Consider the following 15,924-nt stretch of genomic DNA (forward strand, 5'->3'; position numbering starts at 1 on the left):
GAGCGTCGAAATGAAGCGAGCAGAGAGCAGGAACCGGCATCTGGCAGATGTGGTAAGCTGTAACCAGGGTAAACAGCGGGTAACCAAGGTGGTTACCCGATATTTACCTTCGTTACCAGCCTCCGCCGCTCTCACGCTGCCAGTGCCAGCTCCCTGCTCCCTGCACATGTAGCTGCAGTACACATCGTGTAATTAACCCGATGTGTACTGTAGCTAGGAGAGCAGGGAGCCAGCGCTAAGCAGTGTGCGCGGCTCCCTGCTCTCTGCACTTGTAGCGACGTTATGATCGCTGCTGCGTCGCTGTGTTTGACAGCTAAGCAGCGACCATAACAGCAACTTACTAGGTCGCTGTTACGTCACAGAAAATGGTGACGTAACAGCGACGTCGTTGTCGCTGTCGCTATGTGTGAACCCAGCTTAGATCATCAAAGATGTTTATGAAGCTTGCAATAAGAATCAAGGTAAACGTACTTTTCTGTATATTGAAGGCTAATGTAGAAACAAGAGAGGAACATGAGAACCAAATCATGCTATATTCGCTATATTTATAAATGGGAGATAGATTATGAATGGGAAATAAGTTACGGGTTCAGCCTCATTAGAGGTTTAGTGACATTCATAATATCAAGACAGCACATACATATAAGTGAACATACCGTAACCATAATCAATCGCACAGAAGATGCATATGGGTAATAACTCCAAGAAAAGGTTTTATAAAAGCAATAGTAGTGCTTCTGGTAACTTCTCCTGTTTAGGTGAGTATGCTGGAAAATTGGTATACAACTATACAGGATCCAATAGCAAAAGTACAGCAATTAGCTGCATAAGAACAAGTGGGTCATTAAAAGCATTTACTTTGCATTTCACCTGTAAAAGATATGCAAATGATAAGTGTTGGGAAATGCCATTACTATTATTCTACATGTGCATACTAACAGTACTGTCATCCATTTATAGATGGTCATATGTCATGATCTTATACTATTTCAGATGTGGAAATACTGAGGTTCCATTACTTTCTAGAGGTCGTTTCAGGTATGCCCTTGCTCAGCCCTATCTTTCCTTCTTCGATGTAGGAACCCCCTTTTTTTCATAGACCTATTATGTTATTTTACTTGTTTGTGATGCAAGTATTCTTTTTCATCACCCTAGACTTATGAGCAAATAGTCTATAAAGATATTCATTACTTCCTTTGGTGCATAAAGAAATTGTTCCTACTTCACATAGGTAGGTTCAATTTATTTTGTCCCCCTCCAGTATTAACCCTACGGTTCATGTTTTAACAGATCTCATATGACATAAAGGAGACTCTTTAGAATTAGATTGATCAGACGGGAGGCTGCATTTTCTGTTTATTTGAATACTGTAACATTGTATGTATTTATCATGCATGAATACGGTTGCATTTTGCATTTATTTTTTTCATTGTATAGTCTGTCCATGATGTATTGACTTGTTAGCCAAGTAGTCACAATTCATTTTGTTTTTTGTATTTCTTTCTTTTATTCTATGTTAATAGACCTATGTCCTTGAAGACCCACGAGGGTTGAAACGTTAGACTATACACAAATATTTAATAAAAACATTTTTTGAAGCACCATATTGGACTCTTTCACAATTCTATTTTAGTGTGCCGGAGTATTTTTTCATTATTGGTGTTGCATCCCTGTCTGTGTCTGGTGTGCGTCCCTGTCTGTGTCTGGTGTGCGTCCCTGTCTGTGTCTGGTGTGCGTCCCTGTCTGTGTCTGGTGTGCGTCCCTGTCTGTGTCTGGTGTGCGTCCCTGTCTGTGTCTGCTGTGCGTCCCTGTCTGTGTCTGGTGTTCGTCCCCCTGTCTGTGCGTCCCCCTGTCTGTGCGTCCCCCTGTCTGTGCGTCCCCCTGTCTGTGCGTCCCCCTGTCTGTGCGTCCCCCTGTCTGTGCGTCCCCCTGTCTGTGCGTCCCCCTGTCTGTGCGTCCCCCTGTCTGTGCGTCCCCCTGTCTGTGCGTCCCCCTGTCTGTGCGTCCCCCTGTCTGTGCGTCCCCCTGTCTGTGCGTCCCCCTGTCTGTGCGTCCCCCTGTCTGTGCGTCCCCCTGTCTGTGCGTGCCCCTGTCTGTGCGTGCCCCTGTCTGTGCGTGCCCCTGTCTGCGCGTGCCCCTGTCTGCGCGTGCCCCTGTCTGCGCGTGCCCCTGTCTGCGCGTGCCCCTGTCTGTGCGTGTCTTGTGTGCCCCTGTCTGTGTCTTGTGTGTCCCTGTCTGTGTCTTGTGTGTCCCTGTCTGTGTCTTGTGTGTCCCTGTCTGTGTCTTGTGTGTCCCTGTCTGTTTCTTGTGTGTCCCTGTCTGTGTCTTGTGTGTCCCTGTCTGTGTCTTGTGTGTCCCTGTCTGTGTCTTGTGTGTCCCTGTCTGTGTCTTGTGTGTCCCTGTCTGTGTCTTGTGTGTCCCTGTCTGTCTTTGTGTGTCTGTCAGCCTCTACTAAAAATCATGTTACTTCACACACAAACTTCTTATTCTAACAATGTCCTTTGTTGCCTATAGCAACCAATCAGAGCGCCTATTAATGACCTGTAGCTCCCAGCTCCATTGACATGTATTCAGGTTTTTTGGCAAATTACTGTAAAGCGTGGGGTTAAATTTTCCCGTCAAAACATAGCCTATGACGTTTCCTTAAGGCCGCTTTACACGCTGCGATATCGTTACCGATATCGCTAGCGTGCGTACCCACCCCCATCGTTTGTGCGACATGGGCAAATCGTTGCCCGTGGCGCACAAAATCACGCGGACCCGTCACACTACTTACCTGCCTAGCGACGTTGCTGTGACCGGCAAACCGCCTCCTTTCTAAGGGGGCGGTCCATTCTGCGTCACTGCGACGTCACTAAGTGGCCGCCCATTCAAAGTGGAGGGGCGGAGATAAGCATGACGTAACATCCCGCCCACCTCCTTCTTCCTCATTGCGAGCGGCCGCAGGTAAGGTGAGGTTCCTCGTTCCTGCGGTGTCACACATAGCGATGTGTGCTGCCACAGGAACGAGGAACTACATCGTCCAAGCAGCAGCAACGATAATCGATATTAGGGGGGATGTCACCGATGAGCAATTTTGAACGTTTTTGCGACGATTCAAAATCATTCATAGGTGTCACATACAACAACATCGCTAAAGCTGCCGGATGTGCGTCACAAATTCCGTGACCCCCAACGAGATCGCTTTAGCGATGTCGTAGCGTGTAAAGCGGCCTTTAGTCACATGTGGCGCCTGTGCAATATTTTGTGATTGTAAATTCGACGGTGCATATTCCTTTAGCGGACACACAAATACACACATATACACACACACTCAGCTTTTTATATTAGACTAGAAATAGGCCCGATGCTATCACATAGGGAGTGCAGTGAAATGAACATCTGTTTATGCTTAGTGGTGCTGACAGGAGCAGTAGACATGTGTCACACTGTTTGCACTTTCCAACATATCTGTTGTATGTCACCCCTCCGCCTTTGTGTATTGTATGTGCTGCGCCATTTGATCTCTTTCACCCCTGTTCCCTCTCTCTTCCTTGTCGTGTGCTGTATATTGGTATTTTGTGTTGTGTTTCTTGAGCTGTGTTCACTATGTGGTGTCTCTCCTGTATGCTGTGTGTGTGTTTACACTATATGGTCTCTTGTAAGCTGTTGTGACTATAATTGGAGGTGTTGTGGCTGAATTTTTTTCGTTGCATAGTCAATCTAATAGCTTTAGAGCGAGGTGACTCCTGAGCGAGACGTCTACATTTATATGCATTGTTTTTGTCCAGACAATGGTGTTTTTGTTCAGGAGTCTCATTAGCGCTGCGTTGTTGTTGACGTAGTGCCCGAGCCCTATTGTTTTCATGTTTTTTGTATTTTTTTTGGAGGAGTCATGTTGGCACTGCTGCAGGAGTCCAGGAGCAGTGATTTGCACTGAAATGTACAGGCGGTTATGTGGGCTTGTAAGGAGAAGTGAGGAAGCTTTCTTTTGTGTCAAACCTGCACTTCAGTAAGTGGCACTGCTGTTAAATTCCTGAGTGACCTTAGGCAACCTTAGTGATGTTTGCGGGCTGACTCGGGAACTCTCGCGGTACTCGCAATCTCCTGTGAGACTTCATAAGTGAGAGCGGTGCCAGCAGTGAGGGTATCTGCGGTGAGACTCCAGGGATTCCACGATCACTTGCTCCCGGCCATGTCATAGCGGTCGGGGAGGGCCCTGGAGAGATAAAAAATAATGTGTATGTTTTTTTTTTCTCTCTCGCTCTCTCATTACCGCCATGTCTCCTCGCTCTCCCAAACATCGCTGTAGCCATAGCAATGTTAGGCAAGCGCGGGCATACCCGGGCACGCCTCCTTACTCCTCCGTCAAATCACAAATGTGTGATCGACACGGCCGCCATGTCTTCTCGCTCGCCCCAACATTACTGAAGCCATAGCGATGTCAGCCAAACGCGGACATACCCGGCAACGCCTCCTTACTCCTCCGTGACATCGCAAATGTGTGATTTCAAACCCAAACGCCTCATTATACCTGAATGTGGAATGTGGTATGGATAGGGCAATCTTACACTGGGAACAGAATTGTGCTTACTCAGCCCACACTGCTGTCCCTGGTTACCATGGCTATGATGTGGGCGCAAACTGCAGCTGCACAACTGACCGTGCCACAGTGCATTGTGGGATACGGTTACATCCACAACTGGCAATTATGTATGTAGATCTTAGTAATCTAAATTTGTAGTCCAAGTTTGATCAGAGTGTTAGGATAGTGTGATCTGGTTCTCTTGGATGAGTGAATCATAGCACGCTATGAGGAGACGATAGCGAACATAATTTCTCTAACTTCTCCATTCTGGTGTGAGTCCATGGAAATCACAATATATCCTAATGTCATTCAAGTGCAGTCCGATGTTTTCCATGCACCAATAGACTTGAATGAGTGAGTGGAATCCAAATTCATCTCATGCTGCCTTTTTTTTCACTGAAAGATTTTCTCACTTCCTTGAAGTGATATGCTTTTTTATCATTCAGTTTACATTCTTTTAAAAGTAGTTTTAAAACATTGTATTGTTTTTATTTTGCTATCATTTTAAGGTTTGTAGTGTTCTTGAAAGTTTGGAGCAAGAATATAAGAGAGAAGAAGACTGGTGTGGAGGTGCTGATAAACTTGGTCCAAACTCAGAAACTGATCACGTCACCCCAATGATTAGCAAGCACCTGGAACAAAAAGAAGCGTTCCTAAAGGTATTTAATTAGTCTTTAAATTAGAGGGTTTTTTTTAAATCATTTATTTTTCATTAAGAAATGTCAATTTTACATAATAAACATTTTTAAAAATTAGAGTCTGAAATTAAATGTATTCTTATACTAATTTTATAAGCATTGACCCATGACTTGGAAATGTTTTATATCTTAATTAAACTAGGACATTAACATGCAGGCACAACAAAACACAAAAACAAAAGCTTTTTTAAATAATTTTTTGTTAGAAACCTTTGTTGAATATAAATTATAACGGATGAAAGCAAATAACTTATCATTTAATCTCTACTTTTTTTTAAGCTATTTTACCTTCTTCCTAGTCTCTAAATACACCTTTATATTTTATATAGCAAAAGAGATTTTTGTTACTTAGAATGAAATGACAGTACAGGCAGACTTACGAATATCCGACTTAAATAAAACTCATAGATACAAATATCAGATGATATCAAAATAAAAAAAATAGTGAAGGATTCCGTCATTTCTGCCACCTAATCTGAGAGCAGCATAACGTAGAGGCAGAGATCCTGATTCCAGCAGTGTTAGCAGCTTTGGCTATTCTTGTTAACTGTTAAGGGGGCTTTACACGGTAGCGATATCGCTAGCAATTTCTAGCAATATCGAGCCTGTAAGTACCCGTCGCGCATGCGATTGTTTGGGATCGCTGCCGTAGCGAACATTATCGCTACGGCAGCGTCACACATACTTACGTAGTCGGCGGCGGCGCTGTGACTGCCGAACAATCCCTCCTTCAAGGGGAAGGGACGTTCGGCATCACAGCGACGTCACCGCATCGTCACTAAGCGGGCGGCCAATCAAAGCGGAGGGGCGGAGATGAGCAGGACGTAGCATCCCGCCCACCTCCTTCCTTCTGCTTTGGGGCCGGCAGCAGGTAAGGAGACGTTCCTAGCTCCTGCGGTGTCACACATAGCGATGTCGCATGAGCGATGAACAACATGGATAAACAACCCTTACCGATTTTTGAGTTTGGGACGACCTCTCCATGGTGAACGATTTTCACCATTTTTGAGGTCGCTTAAGGTCGCTGGTCAGTGTCACACGCTGTGATATCGTTAATGAAGCCGGATGTGCGTCACTAACAACGTGACCCCGACGATAAAACATTAACGATATCATAGCGTGTAAAGCCCCCTTTAGGCTATGTGCCCACGAGGAAAGTGTCCTGCGGATATATCCGCAGGACATTGCACAGGAGCTCTCAGAAAACCACAGCACAACTTTGTCTGTTTTAATGCTGCGGATGTATTGCGGAATGTCCTGCGGATATGCTGCGGTCCTTTTGCATTGAGGATACAGTACCATGGGTTCGGCACTGCATCCTCAATGCAGAACAAGTGCTGCAGTGATCGAGGAGTTCATACCTCCATCACACAGCACTTCACTTTCCGGCCGTGTCTATCTGCACTCTGCAGGAGAAGGTGAACGGGCCTGAACTAGCTCGGCTGTCACATGACCGGAGCTCGTGCAGGCCCCGCCCACCTCCTGCTTCTTGCTCCTGGCTCCACCGCACTATTCTGTACCGGAGGAAGTGACTCCGCTGTCTTCTATCAAGGTAGGTAAGTATAGGATCACGTGGAAAAATCTGCAGGAATTATTGACATGCTGCAGATTTTTCTGCAGGGAAATCATCACTATTTCCGCTGCGGAAAAAAACGCAGCATGGGCACAGCACTTCCAAAATGCCATAGAAATGACTGGGAACTCTCTGTACTGCGGATTTTTGAGAAATCCGCAGAATTCCATGAAAAAATAGTGGCAAATTCTGGGAATTTTCCACAGCGTGGGCACATAGCCTTAAGAGACCAACTACTTACTGAGTTTATAGAATTCTCAGGAATGCAACCAGACGTCCTCATGATAACGTGCATGAATCTCGTACTTGTTTTACTTTTGATTCTCGCAGAACACTTAGCCATGAAAGTCTGTGGAGCTATTCACATGTCCGTGTTTTTTTGTGTCCGCAAAAAATCTCAAAACAAGTCCATTTTTTATTCGAGTCTACGAACAATATTACCCATACAAGTCTGTAAAAATCACATAGTACTGAAATAGCATCTGTGTGTAACCTGTGTGAAGTCCATGATTAATGTAAACGGTTAAATACTGCACTGCATCAATATTATATGTCTGCACAACCACTTTAATAACCTTTTTTCAATAACTTTGGGCTATTTATTGTACTTGACATACCAACTCATTATATCTGCATGTGTATTTAAACATTGAATCTCTCTATCAGAGATCACTTCTGTGTATCAGCATAGCTTGTTTGATGTTTAACCCCTTCATCCAAAGTCTATTTTCACTTTCCGGACCAGGCCAATTTATGACGGAATAACTCTGGAACGCTTTAACGGATCCCAGTGATTCTGAGATTTTTTTTTGTGTCATATTGCACTTCATGTTACTGGTAAATTTTAAAAAAAATGTTTGCATTTATTTGTCAAAATATCGTAAATTTAACAAAAAGTTTGCAATTTTTAAAGTTGGAATTTTTATCCCCTAAACTGGATAGTTAAACCACACAATATACCGTATATACTCGAGTACAAGCCGACCCAAGTATAATCCGAGGCCCCTAATTCTACCACATAAAATTGGGAAACCGTATTGACTCAAGTATAAGCCTAGGGAGGATAATGCAGCAGCTACTGGGATGTTTAAAAAAGAAAAATAGATCCCAAAAAAATGTACTGTGCCCCATCCTTGTCCCCCCTTGTAGTAATGTGCCCATCCTTGTCCCCCCTTGTAGTAATGGGCCCCGTCCTTCTCCCCCCTCCCCTTATTGTAATGTGCCAATCTTGTGCCTTCTAGTTATATCTCCTGTAATGATGTTCCCTGTAGTAATGTCCTCCTGGTCCCCTTCTTGTCCTCTATTATAAAATAAAAAATATTCTTACATCTCATCCATTCCCACGGTGCCTCAGCTGCTCCTTGTAGACCCCTGCGTGAATAGCGTCCGATGCACGGGGCTCCTGTCTGCCGTCATGTCTTTACTGCAGTTGAATGCTTTATGACGGCGGCGGTGCGGCAAAGCATTCAACTGCTGTATAACGCTGACAGAATGCTTTACGGCGGCAGTGGTGCGTAAAGTATTGCACTACTGTGAAGCCACGATGGCAGCCTGCAGCGGCAGCTCTGGTCCGTTCACAGGATGGGATCATCAAGGGGTGCCTCTTGGAGACCGCAGGTACATACACCCCTCCGTGATCACGTCCTGTACACGGGGCCACCGCCAATTCTGTCAGCGTTTTACGGAGGGGTCTACAAGGAGCAGCTGAGGCACCGTGGGAACGGAGGAGATGTGAGAATATGACAATTTTTTTTGTGGGACCCTGACCCAAGTATAAGCCTAGGGGGGCATTTTCAGCTTAAAAACATGGGCTGAAAAACTCGGCTTATACTCCAGTATATACAGTAATTAACAAATAACATTTCCCACATCTACTTTACATCATCACCATTTTTGAAAGGTTTTTTTTGTTAGGAAGTTAAAAGGTTTAAAAGTTTATCAGCAATTTCTAATTTTTCCAACAAAATTTTCAAATACAATTATTTTAGGGACCACATCACAATTATATTTGACGTCACTTTTATTGCTTTAACCCCCAAATATAGCATTTTCACAAAGGTAACCGCCAAATATGAACAATACAATTTATTGTGCAATTTCGTACACAGATACCCAATATATGCTGGAAAACTACTGTTTGGGTGCACGGCAGGGATTGTAAATGAAGGGAGAGCAACTTTTGACTCTGAGTGCAAAAGTTGCTGGAATAGAATGTGGACGTCATGTAACGTTTGCAGGGCCCCTTATGTGCCTAAACAGTATATACCCCACCACAAGTGACCTTGTTTTGGAAACTACACCCCTCAAAGAATTTATCTGTAGGTGTTGTGAGCACTTTGAACCCCCAGGTGCTTCACAGAATTTAAAAACTAACTGTGAAAGCTAAAAAATATTATTTTTTTTTTCAAAATAATTTTTAGCCCCAAATTTTTAATTTTCACAGAGAAAATGGACCACATTATTTGTTGTGCAATTTCTCCTGAGTATAGGAATATCCTATATATGATCAGAAACTTTTGTTAGCGCACACTGCAGCGCTCAAATGGAGGGCTAAGCGGTGTAAGGCTAAAAAACACCTTTTTCTTACCCTAAAAAGTTTTTGCATTACCCTATTTTGACAGCTATAATTTTTCTATATTTCTGCTGATAGTCATGTGATGGCTTGTTTTTTTGCGGGAAGAGTTGACGTTGACATTTTTATTGGTACATGTTTATGCATATAATATTTTTGGATCACTTTCTAATACAATTTTTGGGATACAGAAAACAAACCAACAGCAATTCCAGTTTTATTTCTCAGATATGATGAAAAAGCATAGTTTTTTTTGCCAAGATTTTTTTTTTTCCTGGTTTTCACTGTGCAGGTTAAAAAATGTGACAGTTATATAGATTGTGTTATTCTGGACGGGGCGATAGCTGATATGTGTACTTTATTAGTTTATACTTAATACCTCTATGGGACTTTAACTTTTATTTTTTTGATAACTGATCTCATGCATTGCAATAGACATGTATTGCAATGATTCAGTCCTGTAATATTACACTGCCTGTTAGACATGGCCTATGGCTAGGTTTAACAGGCCACCATATCTGGCACATCAGGAGGTCATTGTTTGACCTGCGAGTGCCATCACAACCATCGGCTCTCCGTGACTTTGTTACGATTGGTGCCGATGTGAGTGGGAGCCTCCTTCTCACAACCTTCTAAATGTCATGAATGCTATCAGCTAAGCCAAGCTCCTGTCGTGATCATACAGGAAGTGCTGATATTTCAGAACCTCCCACCGATCACATGTGGAAATTGATCAGTGACACTGAATGGCTGATTAGAGATCAGGGACTGCTGAAATGTGTGTCCCCCCATCTCTGCCTGTGCCAGTCAGCTGTCAGTAAGCGCTGTTGGCATGGAGCTGTCACTGTGTGTTTTCACACAGTAACAGTTTTAATCCATGACATACATGTACATAGTACTTAATGATGCGAAAACTTACATCTGCTCATGATAAGCTATGTAAGTTATTGCTCATTTAGGCGTTAATGTATTTGAAAAGCGTATATTACCATACTTACATGTTGCTGTCTTCTGCCTGTCCAGCGGTGTTCAGGTTCTCTCCTGCATTGGGTGACTACATGTATATCCTGTCGGCTCACAGTGTGTTCTGTGTGGGGCGGGGGTCACTTTCTTAATTAAAGTTTTATAGACTCAGAATGAGTCTCCCGTAGCTATGTTCTGCGTCTCATAAAATTGCATTGATAGTTACTTTTGCTTTACGTAAAAGAAACTTTGTCAGCCAGCAGGTTTCTTATGCTGGCACCTAATGCTGGAGCGGTGCTAGAGATTTCAGAAAACTGCAACCGGTAAGTATGGTAATACTCTCTCTACACACACAGTAATGAATATCAAAGGTAATATGTCAGCTGATTAATGCTGCCCAATATATGGGCATCAAGAATCAGAACCTGGCTTCATGATAGCATCCAGGTAAATGGTTCTCTAAAAATCTTGTGCAGCCAGCTTTTATCAGATGATTGACAGGTCTTTACCATATGTGTGTACTTAATGAGAAACTGGTCAACCACTTGCAGCTGCACTGGAAAAAGCTAGCTTGGGTGATTCCAGCGTATCTTTTATCTATGGCTAAGGACCCCTGCATTTAAGAGAAATATTTTACCTGGCTGTACAATTGCTCTAACCTATGCTGCCCGTGGTTTAAGCTGAATGAATCAGATGACAGGTTCCCTTTAACAGATGGAGTAATAAAAAACATTGCAATGTTTCTATAAGATCACACGGTTATAAGAAATATAATTGTAAATTGTTACACGCTCTCAGTGTCTAAAAAAAAATAATTTTAAAATCACTGAAACTTTTGTGATTGTGCTACATCACAGCTACACATCACCAGCTATGTTGGACTTAATAAGTATGATGCAAATTAATTTTTAGCAAGTTTTGTCATTTTAATGTCTTTTTTTTTTACACTAACAATAGAATACTAGACCTTTTGTTAATTGCTCTTTGTTTTTAAAGTGTCACATCTTTTAATACATATGCTTACAGGTTTTTTTGTCTTTTTTTTTGTAGGCTTGCACTTTGGCCAGAAGAAACGCTGATGTTTTCTTGAAATACTTGCATAGGAATAGTGTAAATATGCCAGGGATGGTTTCACCTGTCAAAGCTCCGGAACAGCAAGTAAAAAGCAAGTTTCTTTCAGAGGCATTAGATTTAACTAATTCTTACAAGGTTTTGTACACACATGGCCACTTGTATAAAAGCTAGTGCAGATAAATTTTGGAGGCATTTCTTATAGCTACTAATGAATAACTGACTTTCTATTAAAAAATAAAGATGTGATCAAAATGGTCTGGCAGTCGTTAAAACAATAATTAATACCAATCTGGGATTGTCTTTTTTATTTTGTAAGAATGGGCAGCCTTAGGCTGTTGATTTTTTTAATAAATATAGGGAGGTGTCAAAACCACTTATAACTGCTACTAATAACCCCATAATGTCACTACTGTATGTTCCGACATACTTAGGTGAAACCTAACAGTATTTGCTGTTATGATGTTTCCATAATGTAAGAGTTTAGTAAAGTACATGGCAAAGCTCACTTAATGCAGCGAGTGACCTCTTGCTTTTTCACCGGCAAAACAGCTGCAGAAGGTTTCCAAGCCAGGATCCCAAAACTCGGAAGTTGGTACTGCAGCTACTAACTGTTTTTAGGTAACCTTTCAGAGTAAGCTGTCGTGTGTGTACAGTGTACATGATGCGTATCTCTTATTTCTGTCAGTTAATGTCCTGTATCCTGCTTTGTTAGACATTTTTCCCTAAGCACTAGAAGCTTTGGATTTTGCTCCATATGCTGCTTCTCTTCAGCTTCTGCTTCCTACCACTCCACACATTTTTATAGACAGAAATTGTAATTTGACCCATCACTGCAATCAAATTTGTAGACAGTTCTTGAGCATATAGTCATGGTCAAAAGTGTTTGCACTCTTGAAATTGTTCCAGAAAAGGAAGTATTTCTCACAGAAACATTTTGCAATTACCCATTTTGTCATACACATTTATTTGCTTTGTGTGTATTAGAACAACTCAAAAACAAAGAAAAAGGGCAAAATAAACATAATTTCACACAAAAATTCCCAAGTGTGTGCAGGTCCACCCATCACTAGTCATGATGTCACTGCTGCAGTCTTCAGAAAGAGATTGTGCGAGTGGGTACTGTTGATGTAAGATCCAGGAATGTCAATATCTGCTGTGTTTTGATATTTACATTTTTATGCATAAAAGTGTTTCTTGAAAGTGGAAAACCTTTAAAGGGGTGGTTCACCCATTTTTTTTATTTTCTGTCAAAGTTCTACTTACAATTCTAGGTATTTTCTCCATTGGCTTGTATTTCCATTTCTGGCACTGAGCGGCGCTATGCTGCACGCTCAGTGCCTGTCACATGACCCCCTGGAGCTGTGGCCGCCGGCATCCTCTGACGTCCCGGCGTTTCCTGGCTCTCAAACAAGACGGGTAAGTCACAGGATGCCGGCGCCACTCAGATTGAGTGACAGGGCTGTGGGCGGTGACTACCGCACGTCACAGCTCAGCATCGAGGGGAGGATCCGGAGGACGTCAGTGTGGAGCCGGCGTCCTGCAGATGGTGAGACACGGGGCGCCAGTGTGCAGTACAGGGGGGGGTCTTCAGCTGAATCCCCCCCTGCACGTAAGTATGTGCTCACACTGTCCACCCGCCCGCTCTGCTGCGATGTCAGGAGAGCGGCCGGTGTCGGGCAGTGTGATCATCTGCTCCTCCCAGCAGCAAGACACTGACAGGCATGTCACCGCTGTGCTCTGCCATCTGTCCTGCTGCATGGGACCAACTGTCTGCACTCTGTCACCTGCACCACTAGTCACAGAGTGGACAGTTGGTGACAGAGCACCTCTGCCCCCCCTCTTCTTTCCCCACTCTCTTCTCCCCCCCTCTCTCTCTTCTCCCCCCCTCCCTCTCTCCCCCCCTCCCTCTCTTCTCCCCCCTCCCTCTCTCTCCCCCCACCCTCTCTCTCCCCCCTCCCTCTCTCTCCCCCTCCCTCTCTCTCCCCCTCCCTCTCTCTCCCCCTCCCTCTCTTAACCCCCCCTCCCTCTCTTCTCCCCCCCTCCCTCTCTTCTCCCCCCACCCTCTCTCTCCCCCCTCCCTCTCTCTCCCCCCACCCTCTCTCTCCCCCCTTCCTCTCTCTCCCCCCCTCCCTCTCTTCTCCCCCCCTCTCTCTCTTCTCCCCCCCTCTCTCTCTTCTCCCCCCCTCTCTCTCTTCTCCCCCCCTCTCTCTCCCCCCTCCCTCTCTCTCCCCCCTCCCTCTCTTCTCCCACCCTCCCTCTCTTCTCCCCCCTCCCTCTCTTCTCCCCCCTCTCTCTCTTCTCCCCCCCTCTCTCTCTTCTCCCCCCCTCTCTCTTCTCCCCCCTCTCTCTCTTCTCCCCCTCTCTCTCTTCTCCCCCCCTCTCTCTTCTCCCCCCCTCTCTCTTCTCCCCCCCTCTCTCTCTTCTCCCCCCTCTCTCTCTTCTCCCCCCCTCGCTCTCTTCTGCCCCCCTCGCTCTCTTCTCCCCCCCCTCGCTCACTTCTCCCCCCCCTCGCTCTCTTCTCCCCCCCGCTCGCTCTCTTCTCCCCCCCTCTCTCTCTCTTCTCCCCCCTCTCTCTCTTCTCCCCCCTCTCTCTCGTCCCCCCCTCTCTCTTCTCCCCCCCCTCTCTCTTCTCCCCCCTCTCTCTCTCCTCTCCCCCCTCTCTCTTCTCCCCCCCTCGCTCTCTTCTCCCCCCCTCGCTCTCTTCTCCCCCCCTCGCTCTCTTCTCCCCCCCTCGCTCTCTTCTCCCCCCCCTCGCTCTCTTCTCCCCCCCTCGCTCTCTTCTCCCCCCCTCGCTCTCTTCCCCCCCTCGCTCTCTTCTCCCCCCCTCTCTCTCTTCTCCCCCCCTCTTTCTCTTCTCCCCCCCTCTCTCTTCTCTCCCCCCTCTCTCTTCTCTCCCCCCTCGCTCTCTTCTCCCCCCCTCGCTCTCTTCTCCCCCCCTCGCTCTCTTCTCCCCCCCTCGCTCTCTTCTCCCCCCCTCGCTCTCTTCTCCCCCCCTCGCTCTCTTCTCCCCCCCTCTCTCTCTTCTCCCCCCCTCTCTCTCTTCTGCCCCCTCTCTCTCTTCTCTCCCCCGCTCGCTCTCTTCTCTCCCCCCCTTTCTCTCTTCTCCCCCGCTCGCTCTCTTCTCCCCCCCCGCTCGCTCTCTTTTCCTCGCTCTCTCCTGCATGGTCAGTACTGAAATCTCTCTATCGTGGAGGGGTGAGAGGGAGTAATAAACATGGAGTCCCTACTGTGTCTGTGTATTTATTTCTAATAAAGTATTTTTCTCTGTGTGATGTCTTTTTTTTTTTTTAAACCCTTTGTTGGAGATTCTTAATGGCCAGGTTAAACTTGGCTTGACATTAAGAATCTCGGGCTTTATACCAGCTGGTAAAACATAGCTGGTATTAACCCCTTATTACCCAGCGTGCCACCTGCCACCAGGGCCACTGGAAGAGTTGGATACAGCGCCTGAAGATGGCGCTTCTATGAAAGCGCCATTTTCTGGGGCAGCTGTGGACTGTAATTCGCAGTGGGGGGCCCAGAAAGTTTGGGCACCCTGCACTGTGGATTCCAATCCCCAGCTGCCTAGTTGTACCTGGCTGGACTCAAAAATTTGGTGAAGCCCACATCATTTTTTTTTTTTTTAATTATTTCATGAAATTCATGAAAAAAAGGGCTTCTCTATATTTTTGGTTCCCAGCCGGGTACAACTAGGCAGCTGGGGGTTGGGGGCAGCCCGTAGCTGCCTGCTGTACCTGGCTAGCATACAAAAATATGGCGAAGCCCACGTCATTTTCTTAAAAACGTTTTCAGGGAAAAACCTTTATAAAAAAAAAATGCTTCCCTGCATTTCTATTGCCAGTGAAAGTAACACCAAGCAGCGGGGGCTAGCAGCCAGTAGCTGGTTTGGTTACCCTTAGCAATAGAAAATGCAGCGGGAGCCCACAAAAAATGTGATTTTTTTTGTTTTTTTATTTTTAATGAATTTTTTTTAAAAAAAATCGGCATGGGCTTCGCCCATCGAGCACCAGAGCATTTTACTGCTCAATTCATCCCAAGTAATCAGATGACTCCACTGTCGGCCGATTACTTGTTCTGTGTCCCCCTGCATCCATCGCAGCGTGTACGGGCTGTGAGGTCAGCGGAGTGGAGACAGTGACATGCTCTGCTCTGACACATAGTGTGCTACATGTCACTATCTTTCTCCACTCTGGCACTTGTTGTGCGGGTGACCGGATGCTACATGTAACTGTCTCCACTATGGGACTTGTTGTGCAGGTGAGAGTGTATACAGTTGGTACTATGCAGCAGAAATCACAGAGTGGGGCTGTTAGTGACATGTATCATCCGGTCACCTGCACAACAAGTCCCAGAGTGGATACAGTGACATGCAGCACACTATGTGTCAGAGCAGAGCATGTCACCAACTTGCTCTGCTCTGTCACCTGCGGTGCTGCATGTCACGTTTTTGCCGCGATTTGGTGCCTTTTTTGCTGCG

General features: G+C 45.3%; 1 protein-coding gene across 14 annotated transcripts in view; it reads left to right on the plus strand.

Moving 5' to 3' along the window:
• TRIO (trio Rho guanine nucleotide exchange factor) overlaps positions 1 to 15,924 on the plus strand; it is a 3,493,742-nt gene that overhangs the window by 809,061 nt on the left and 2,668,757 nt on the right. For all 14 annotated transcript variants that reach the window (XR_012724343.1, XR_012724344.1, XR_012724345.1 and 11 more), the window contains exons 21-22: positions 5,077 to 5,226; positions 11,424 to 11,538. Coding sequence is in view for 11 of the 14 variants with exons in the window: in XM_075314973.1 (XP_075171088.1) it covers positions 5,077 to 5,226; positions 11,424 to 11,538 (265 nt within the window). In the remaining 3 variants the exon portion in view is untranslated. The remainder of the gene's footprint in view (positions 1 to 5,076; positions 5,227 to 11,423; positions 11,539 to 15,924) is intronic.

This window comes from Anomaloglossus baeobatrachus, chromosome 6 (assembly GCF_048569485.1).
Source record: "Anomaloglossus baeobatrachus isolate aAnoBae1 chromosome 6, aAnoBae1.hap1, whole genome shotgun sequence".
In the NCBI taxonomy this organism is placed as follows: domain Eukaryota; kingdom Metazoa; phylum Chordata; class Amphibia; order Anura; family Aromobatidae; genus Anomaloglossus; species Anomaloglossus baeobatrachus.